This window comes from Clupea harengus, chromosome 3 (genome assembly GCF_900700415.2).
Source record: "Clupea harengus chromosome 3, Ch_v2.0.2, whole genome shotgun sequence".
NCBI lineage: Eukaryota > Metazoa > Chordata > Actinopteri > Clupeiformes > Clupeidae > Clupea > Clupea harengus.
The window spans coordinates 2,199,417-2,209,239 of NC_045154.1; the positions used below are offsets into that span (position 1 = coordinate 2,199,417).

General features: G+C 40.7%; 1 protein-coding gene across 3 annotated transcripts; it reads right to left on the bottom strand.

Annotated features, from left to right (window-relative positions):
• Nucleotides 1-695: 695 nt before the first annotated feature.
• Nucleotides 696-8,054, bottom strand: ada2a (adenosine deaminase 2a). Of its 3 annotated transcripts, none has more exons than XM_031564155.2 (10): nt 7,762-8,054; nt 6,457-6,792; nt 6,135-6,354; nt 5,817-6,027; nt 5,591-5,718; nt 3,378-3,468; nt 2,395-2,503; nt 1,779-1,936; nt 1,401-1,603; nt 696-1,218 (listed from the first exon to the last, which is right to left on the bottom strand). In XM_031564155.2, exons 2-10 carry the CDS (start codon nt 6,767-6,769, stop codon nt 1,128-1,130), a joined length of 1,524 nt encoding a protein of 507 aa, XP_031420015.1. In that variant the 5' UTR covers nt 6,770-6,792; nt 7,762-8,054; the 3' UTR covers nt 696-1,127. The 3 variants fall into 3 exon arrangements, with proteins under 3 accessions (XP_031420015.1, XP_012677807.2, XP_031420013.1); XM_012822353.3 differs by having other exon boundaries at nt 7,084-8,054; XM_031564153.2 differs by having other exon boundaries at nt 6,457-8,054.
• Between the last annotated feature and the right edge of the window lie 1,769 nt (nt 8,055-9,823).

The following is a 9,823-nucleotide window of genomic DNA, read 5'->3' on the forward strand; positions in this document are numbered from 1 at the left end:
AAAAAAGGCCCAAAGTTCTACAAACTAGTCCATTTTAGGGATCAAAACATGAAAATTAATTTATAGAAAAAACGCCCCTAAATGCCTTTACTTTTTGACAGCTATCACTAGAAAACAAAATACTTTTAGAACAAAAATGCCTTTGGGTTCTATTCTCAGGGACAATTTGTTTCGATTCAGTATAATTGCAAGCTATTAATCAATCAGAAATGGACATTGATATCTGCTCGGAATTTTACACAAAACATGAAAGGGTCTCGTAAGAAGGCGAAGTCTGGCTCACATTATTTATCTTGCTATTAGCTTGGTTACGGCTATGGTAAGATCACACAGGCTACACACACAAAGTTATTTGAGAACGTAGATTTTAGAAGACTCTATCTTGACACTGAGCAATTTTCAGTATTGCTACCCTATCATTCAACTGATCAGAACATAGTAAAACTATATTGAAAATATCATAGTCTTCAAAGATGTTAAAAGTGAAAAATGGATTAGCTCTTAATAGCACTAGTACTATTTTTTGCAAAATAGGCCGTTTCCAGGTGAGTTGTTTTTACTGCTGTTTTTTTTAAAGATTTTCTAAAGATCTTTCCTCTGATATATCCTTGTGTACAAATATGTTTACCTGACTTGTTTACTCTTCTGGAAACACATAAGTTCTGGAAGTACACATACAATTCTTTGGACACATATTTTCATAATGACGTGTTCATTTATTCATCAAACTGGGATATATCATCAGCAGTCATATCCTCTCTAATTTTTCCTAAAAGAAATCGGTCCTTAAAAAACACTGTTGGCCAAATAGTACCAGCATCTCATCAGTGTTCCAAAATTAAAATTCGTTCTCAGCACCTACAGGCACCCAAGTTCAACTCCTGGCCATTTCCCATAGGCTACCCAATCTCTGACATGCTTATTTCCTGTCAATCTCTACTGTGTAAACATTTTACTTTGTAACGTTTACTAAAAGGAAAAATGACAAATGCATCACCCACCAGGAGTAAACAACTACCATTAGAAAACACTTTGGGAGTTTCCATGTCCATTTGAAGGCAAAAATCAAATAAAAAATTAAAAACAAAAAACGGCTTCATTTCTGTGTCTTCCTTTACTGTGAATATTTATGGTAAATTCTCCACCACAAACTTGTCCCACTTCTTTTGCCATTTGACCAATGCTTCCTCTTTTAGCTTAGGGGACAAGGAACTGTACCTGAAAGAGAATATAATGTTGGATTGTTGAGTAATTACATGAAATTCCCTCCTTGTACATGCAAGTTTTAAAATATTTTCATTATCATTTGTATGTTATTGCAAGCACTGAAAAACGAATTTTAATTTCAGAACACTGATGGGACGTGTATCAATGTAGTTGAAAATATGAAATAGTCTCACCTGATAGAGTTTACTGCTAGTTCTTTCAGTGTGCCTGTATCAGATTTCAATCCAGCAATGCCCACAAATGCCTCATAAAAATCATATGAGAGACCACTTGCCCCAAAGAGGGCCGGGTCATCTGAGCTGATCACAATGGGGTGACCCTCAGACATCAGAACTGCAGCAGGGTGGTTCCGCATGTCTGTCACCAGCTTCAGTACCTATGAAAGACAGAGAGTTAGTAATATGACTCCCGTGAAACAGCTGCAGGGCCCTGCATGTCAGCCAGTGCTTTGGGTATCTTAAATCATGTTTAATGCTTTTTTGTAGTCTGCGGTTTGTAAATAATTTACAATGAATGTGACTACTCATGTAAAAACATTCTGAAATGCTCACCTGGTTGGATATGGGACACACCTCCACTGCTACCCCCATTTTCCTGGAGAGGGCCTTGGTAGTTGGATGATGCACTAAAGCAAATCCGTGTCCAATGCGTGAGGTATTCAAAAGGAGGGCATCTAGCATGTTCTGGTCCACATCTGTCCCTTGCACATCTAGGATATCACAGCAGAAAAACTACAGCAATTCTTCAACTGAAAAAGTGAAGGCACTTGATTTAGCCACCCATCTTATTACAGAGCACAGAGTTAGCCACCCATCTTATTACAGAGCACAGAGTTAGCCACCCATCTTATTACAGAGCACAGAGTTAGCCACCCATCTTATTACAGAGCACAGAGTTAACTTGAATTTCCCGCTTTTTTTGTCAATACCCCCAGAAGACTTCCTTCCATTCCTTTCTACACATATTCGGATATGCACTGAATGTAGTGGTACTCTGCAAAAAATACAATTTGGATAACGTGCCAATCAGAAAGACATAGCGTTTGCATTTTTTTTTTTTACTGACTGACATTTTAAGACAGACATACAGTGCAGTACAGTTTACTCCTTATAACATGTGGATCACTGAAATCTTTCATCTGTAACTCTGGTTCGAGAATGACATTACCAGTCTCCCCGGCATGGAAGAAGTAGGGCATAGAGACTCCCAGTTCTGCTGGTAAGGACAAGGCTTCTCTGTAGTACCAAAGAGGTCTTCCAGTGTCCTCTCTCCCCACCTACATGCAGAAGTACATGGAAGACATTCCACCTTGCAGTGTTAAATCTGTTCACCTACATTACATTTACATTTAGTCATTTAGCAGACGCTTTTGTCCAAAGCGACGTACAAGGGAGAGAACAGTCAAGCTAAGAGCAATAAAAAAGCATGGTGTAACAATAAATACTACTTTACATGAGAATTAGAAAAACAACAACCTAGAAAAGAGGAAAAAGAAGTGCAGGAATGTAACTGCTGAAGTGCAAGTTAAGCGCTAGTCAGGTGCCAGTTAGGAGGGGAGGTGCTCTCTGAAGAGTTGGGTCTTCAAAAGCTTCTTGAAGGTAGAGAGGGACGCCCCTGCTCTGGTAGTACTAGGCAGTTCGTTCCACCAACGTGGAACTACAAATGAAAATAGTCTGGATTGCCGTGCTTGCACGGACGGCAGTGCCAAACGACGCTCACTAGACGAGCGCAGCGTCCTGGGTGTAACATTTGCCCTTACAAGAGCATTTAGGTAGGTGGGAGCAGAACCAGTAAGCACTCTGTAGGCAAGCATAAGTGACTTGAACTTAATGCGAGCAGCTACTAGCAGCCAGTGGAGCTCGATGAGTAGCGGGGTGACGTGTGCCCTTTTCGGTTGGTTGAACACCAGACGCGCCGCCGCGTTCTGGATCATCTGTAGTGGTTTCACCACGCAAGCCGGCAGGCCCGTTAGGAGGGCAACCTAAATCACAGATTATCGCCAAATGTGCACATCTGGGCAGACACCACTGGTTCAATTAAAACTGAGAACACGTACAGGGCCATTATCATGTCAAGACTGAGCATGTAAACTCAACATTTGTGAAGCAATTAACACATGATGAAATCATTCAAAGGACACACATACTTACTAAATCAAACCCAGCCATAATCTCAGGAAACTCTCTCTGTAGTTGAACTGCTTCCTTAATGACTTCTTTTAACTCTGATGCATTTAATCCTCTGTGAGAAACAAAGACTGCATTTCATTTAAAATTGAAGTTAAGTTGCTTCATAAAAAGGCATTGCACTGTGAACTTGATGAATTTACTTCTTTGTCAGACTTATGTGATAGATAAAAAACAAGTGTTTTCATTTGAGGTTATTCATAATACAAGTCTACCCTTTAATTTTCAAAATCAAAGTCTGGTTTATGTTTTACGTTGATTTTGATGACATTCACAAGGTTAACGCAAAATGTTCCACATTTCCCTGACAGCCAAAATAAAGGAGGTTGTGACTGTTTACTTCTAATGTGTCTATCTGTTTCAATCTGTCATGATACAAATTCCGACACTTTTTTGATAAAACCATAACTGGGAGTGTTTGAATTATATATGATTTACAGTGGGGAAAATAAATATTTGAACCCCTGCCGATTTCGCAAGTTTGGCCACTTGCAAAGAAATGTGTGATCTATAATTGAAATGGTAGGTGTATTTTAACAGTGAGAAATAGAATATCAACAAACAAATCCAGAAAACTGCATTTTATAACATTTATGACTTTATTTGTATTTGATGCAGAAAATAAGTATTTGAACCCCCAAGCAAACACTAAGAATTCTGGCTCCCAATGACCAGTTATGTGCCCAAGAAGCACACAGATTAGTCCTCATTAGGCCTAACAAGGTACACCTGATCTCAACTGGTGACGTGTATAAAAGAAACCTGTCCAAATAATCATACTTCACACCTTCAACCTCACCACCATGGGCAAGACCAAAGAGTTGACCAAGGACATCAGAGATAAGATTGTAGACCTGCACAAGGCTGGAATGGGTTACAAAACTATCGGCAAGCAGCTTGGTGAGAAGCAGACAACTATTGGTGCGATTATTCGTAAATGGAAGTAACACCAAACAACTGTCCATCGCTCTAGGTCTGGGGCTCCATGCAAAATATCCCCTCGTGCGGTATCAGTGATCATCCGAAAGGTGCAGAATAACCCCAGAACTACACAGGGGGATTTTGTGAATGATCTCAAGGCAGCTGGGACCACAGTCACCAAGAAAACCATTGGCAACACACTACGCCGTAATGGTTTGAAGTACTGCAGAACTCGCAAGGTCCCCCTGCTCAAGGAAGCACATGTACAGGGCCGTCTGAAGTTTGCCAATGAACACTTGAATGATTCTAAGGAGGATTGGGAGACAGGATGTGGTCAGATGAGACCAAAATCAAGCTCTTTGGCATCAACTCGACTTGCCGCGTTTGGAGGGGGAAGAATGCTGAAAATGACACCATCCCCACCGTCAAGCATGGAGGTGGAAACATTATGCTTTGGGGCTGTTTCTCTGCCAAGGGTACAGGACGACTCCACTGCATCGAGGGGACTATGGATGGGGCCATGTAATGTGGAATATTGGGCTTGAACCTCATTCCCTCATTCCCTCCCATTGAAAACGCAACCTTAAGGATTTGGAGAGGATCTGCAAAGAGGAGTGGACCAAAATCCCTCCTGAGATGTGTGTAAACCTGGTGACCAACTACAAGAAAAGTCTGACGTCTGTGCTTGCCAACAAGGGTTATTCCACCAAGTACTAAGTCATGTTTTGCTAGGGGTTCAAATACTTATTTTCTGCATCAAATGCAAATTAAGTCATAAATGTTATAAAATGCAGTTTTCTGTATTTTTTTTGTTGATATTCTGTTTCTCACTGTTAAAATACACCTACTATTACAATTATAGATCACACTTTTCTTTTCAAGTGGCCAAACTTGCGAAATCGGCAGGGGTTCAAATACTTATTTTCCCCACTGTATAGGCTAATTTGAGGTTAACTTTATCTGCAACTGCAATCAAAGGGACAGAAAAGTACATTTCAGAAATGTTGGGCTCCTACACATCTTTTCTCGATTTCGCATTTAAGAACATCTTGTACAATGAATAACCCTGAGGTACCACTGGCTAAGGCACTTTAATATTGTCCCTGGCTCTATAAAGATAAGTATTCCTGAAGGCCCATATTCCTAAAGTGAAAAAGCCAGTTCCAGGCTTTTAAATCCAACAGATATCTTTTGATAATCTGTTTCTGTGATGATCTGCTGATACAGCAACATAATCGTTTTTTCATCACACTTACCTATGGGCTGTGAAAATCACCCGAGCTCCAAAAAAGTCTGGATGTTCTGCCACAAACTGTTTTACTACTTCTTGATACGTTTTTAGTGTCCAAACTCTGTCATTTAAGGTTCCATCCAGCTCATATGTCTGTACAATAACAAGGAAACAAAAAGGGATCACCAGTTATTGCACATCAGCCATGAGAGCATTCCCATGTGTGGAGTGGACATGCTGTACTTACATACCTGTGGTAGCAAAGCCCGCAGCTCCAAATACATGACATTATCAGCATTAAACTGTTTCAGACCCTCAAAGAAATAATCTTTGAAAACAGGAGCATATGTGACCAGTCCCCATGCCGCAAGGAAGGTTTCCTCAAATCTTTTCCACACAACATCTTGATTAGGATATGCAGCCTCTGGGTTGTCAGTGTAGAGTGTTAGGTTGCGTATGAAGCTGTAAATGAGAAAGAAGATGGAGGAAGATGGATGGAGAGGATACCAACATGAATCAGTACACATTATTTTTCCCCAAAGACAAAATAAGATGTAATCATCTCAAACCTGTTGTCCAAATCAGTACAATTGTCAATCTTGGCCCTCATAGTTTCAAGCAGCATCCATTCGGAGCAATGAGGAACAGGTTTTGGTTGACAGGAAGCGAAAATAAACCGCACTGACTGATCATCAGTAAAACAAACATAGCAATGTTGTCTGTATGTAACATTCTTCACCAGCCAGTCCACATCCACCAAGGCAAAATCATGGACATGAAGAGCTCCACCTAAGGCAGAATGGAATAAATATTGACATATATTCTTCAGGAGCGGGTATATTAAGGTTATAAAATGTGGTAGTGTTTTTAAGGCTATCTACTTTACAACACCTTTAGGCATCTTCTGCAATAAACTGAAGAGGGTGCTGTTCCTTATCAGGGGTTTAGCCTTGAAGAAATGCATGGCTGGGGGAAACTCTGAACTTTCCATTTCTTGCTGCTTCAGTTTGTGTAACAGCACGCCGAGTTGCTGCTCTGCCTTTGAGAGAAGCACTCTGCCACCTGTTTGCTGGGACTGCTCCATCTTGATCAAGTGTTCTCTGTAATTTGGATCCGGCATGGCACTGCACAGTACTGTCCAGCAAAGCAGCACTAGTAACAGCTTTGTGGCCTTAGTGGTTCCTTCTAAAGGACTTCTTGGCATTATGATTGAATCAATGTTTCTTTCTGAAAAAACGAGAAACGTTTGCTGCATTTAATATTCAGGGACCACTCATTCACGGCCTACTAAAAATCAGTGTAAAACTCAGGGAATCGACTGATAAGTTCGCTGTGTTTTCGCTGAGCAGGTCAAAACGTTTTTTTCTATTGCCCTACACCACACCTCATTAATCAATTGTAGTGATCACATTAAGCGCTACTTGATATCTATCCTATGCAGAAGTAGGCCTGCAACGGACAAATCAGTCTATATGTCAAACCTGACGGGTCCGGTCTTACGAGGAAAATATCGTTTACCAAACAATCAGGTTCAATTCAGGTTGTTACGGGACTTCCCGAAGCTCTCCCTCCAGAGATGGCAACAATCAGGTCTAAAACATGCCTGGGTGACCCCTGGGTGCATGTAAAAAAGTTAGAAGAATCAAAATAAACAAATGAGACGCTGCGGTTTAGTTGACAAATTGGGTTGCATCATACAGTCTAATCGGTCGTCTTCAGTAGCATACGTTTGCGATGAGATATTCCTTCCGGAAAGGGTTGGGATGGGTCGTCGACGAAAACAATACGTGTTGAAACATGAATGCCAATGTTGTAACAGTTGTTGTTGTCATAGTTTCATTTATGGAGACGTCAATAGACACAGCCCAGTCAAGACCAAAGCCTACAGGCTGATCCCTCGCGACTGGGTATCTTCATATTTCCTCATATTCTTCAGACGGTAAGGTTTTAGCTCTATCTGGTAACGGTCATGGTAGCCTAAAGATCTTGTTTGGAATCGAATCACTTGCGCACTCAGCACCTGTGAACTAACTGACCATGGAATACTAACTTTCTCTTGCTTCTTTAATATGCAATGAATTTTGTTAGCTTATTGCACACGCGATGCAAATCGGAGGTGCACTTTCACCAAATGCTGTTGCACAGTGAGAGATATCCATACACTGTGAAAAAAGAGCTATCAAAAAGAAATCTGACCTCTCACATTGAAGAAACCCGTTCTGCTTTCAAAACAGTTGGCTACACGTCACATCCGTAAACAAAATAAACTCAGCGTAATGACAAAACACTTGAAACCGGAAGGGCTTTTAAATAAGCGTGAAACCATAGACATAAGATATGAGTGCTATAATAGTGTACTACATACTGGCCCAGTATACACTGTGTACTGCACGCTGTCGGTAGACGATGAGTGGAAGAGCAGATGATCGATATACCGGGAAGTCTACAGACACACGCTACTCCACACCCGAGTATACAGTATAGTATGCAAATATGAGAACCATACAGCACACTACACAGTCACATGAATGAAACATTCTAGGAGCTTTTACGTCAGCGTTATCAGAGGGAAAGCCTCATAACTGAATGAAGAAAATATAAGTTTTTTTTTGTAGTTTCCTGGAGTAAGGAAAACTCATCAGGACAAAGCTGAACAGTGCACCAACAAGAGACAAGAAGACCACGCAAAAATTGCATGCAAAGATTGAAGACCACCTGAATAAGTAGGCCAAATATTCCACATCCACATTAGGATGAAAAGTCATGCTGCTATTATCAAAACATATCTTAAAATATTTTTTTTTTACAGTGTTCTGCGTTTATCCACGCTGACACCACATTGTCAACTAAATGGCAATGCTCCTGCTGTTTTACTCTCTTGGAGATGGGGAGCTTAAAAAGATTTCCACTTTTCCAGACATGCCATGAAAAACTATCCATGGAGTTGTTTATCAAATTGCAGAGGGAGTTCTCAGCATTTATAGCAGGAAGAACACCTTCTCTCGTATGATGAGCTAGAGGTCACCAGAGAAGGGTTCACCCACCTGGCAGGTACTCCTGCCATACGCCATGTGGCTTGGAGTATTGACACTGGCAACATAGGACTCTTGTTCACTCAATTCAACAGCAGGCCATCTGTGACCACAAAGACTGCTTCTTAAATATCTACCTGGCTCTGTTCATGCTGTCCGGGACCCCAGGTTGAGCACAGAATATGTACAGAAGTGCCAGACCACCTTGCTGGTACAGCATTGGTGATGGTGGTTATTCTTGCCTTATTTCCCCCCATCTGTTTAATGACACCATATGGAGAGCATGATCAGAATGCTGTGCACCTGGCAAAAGTGAGGTGTTGAATGGAAGTGGGCCTTCGGGATAATTATGACCCTTGAGTGAAAGGAAATAAAATATATCTAAGTTTGACCAGGCATATGTACTTATGAAAATGAACTATGCACAGAAAGTCTAGAATAGATGCTCTACTCATGAGACCTTTGGTGCTTCCTGAGTAGGTATGATGAGAGTATGAGTGTGGTAGACAAGTAGAACATTGGGTCAACATTTGCCCCAGTAGTTTTTGTCCTGCTGTGCCTTCCCTGTATAACTTGTGCTTTTTGAAAAGTGATGAGGAACCATCAGACCAAACAAATAAGTTATAATACGCTGCATATCACCAAACTTGACAGTTGCTTGGCGGCTAGGTGATACTACGAGCACTCCTCTCCTTTATGTTCCCTGTGATATGGACATCAATGATAACCAAAATATCCATGACTTTCAAAACCTCATTATACACTATACATTTTCAGGTCCAAATGGACTTGGTTCTAAATCAATATTTCTGTATCCCATTGCATTTCCAGGCTTTTTATGTGCATACTGAATTGAACAGCCAAACTGCCCCTCACACTCATTTTAGCTCTGGCCACATGCATACTAGAATTAAAACTATTTTTCTCTTCTCCTGGGTTGCATTTAGACTGGTACCAGCATAAACCTTGACTTTGCATGTCCTTTATTAGATAGCCATAATAGTTCTTGTAAAGTCAGATTCACTCTCATACTTACAATACAACTCATTCTATCTCAAACACGGCCCAAATGTGATCTGGCCTACTCACTCCAAACTACAGTGCATATTGTAATGATTTCTGCAGCACATGCGAGATGTGATCATTTGCTTAACTGTGGATTTCTCATACATTATGACATTCCACAAAACATGTATACAAAGTATACAAATCATTCAAATACATGA

What these genes read in the sequence shown, in the direction of transcription:
- ada2a (XM_031564153.2), bottom strand. Translation starts at nt 6,820, where the DNA reads ATGCAGCAAACGTTTCTCGTTTTTTCAGAAAGAAACATTGATTCAATC. An exon ending in GTGATTTTCACAGCCCATAG is followed by an intron (nt 3,469 to 5,590) that starts GTAAGTGTGATG and finishes TGTTTCTCACAG; the next exon opens with AGGATTAAATGCATCAGAGT. An exon ending in CTTCCATGCCGGGGAGACTG is followed by an intron (nt 1,937 to 2,394) that starts GTAATGTCATTC and finishes GTGATATCCTAG; the next exon opens with ATGTGCAAGGGACAGATGTG.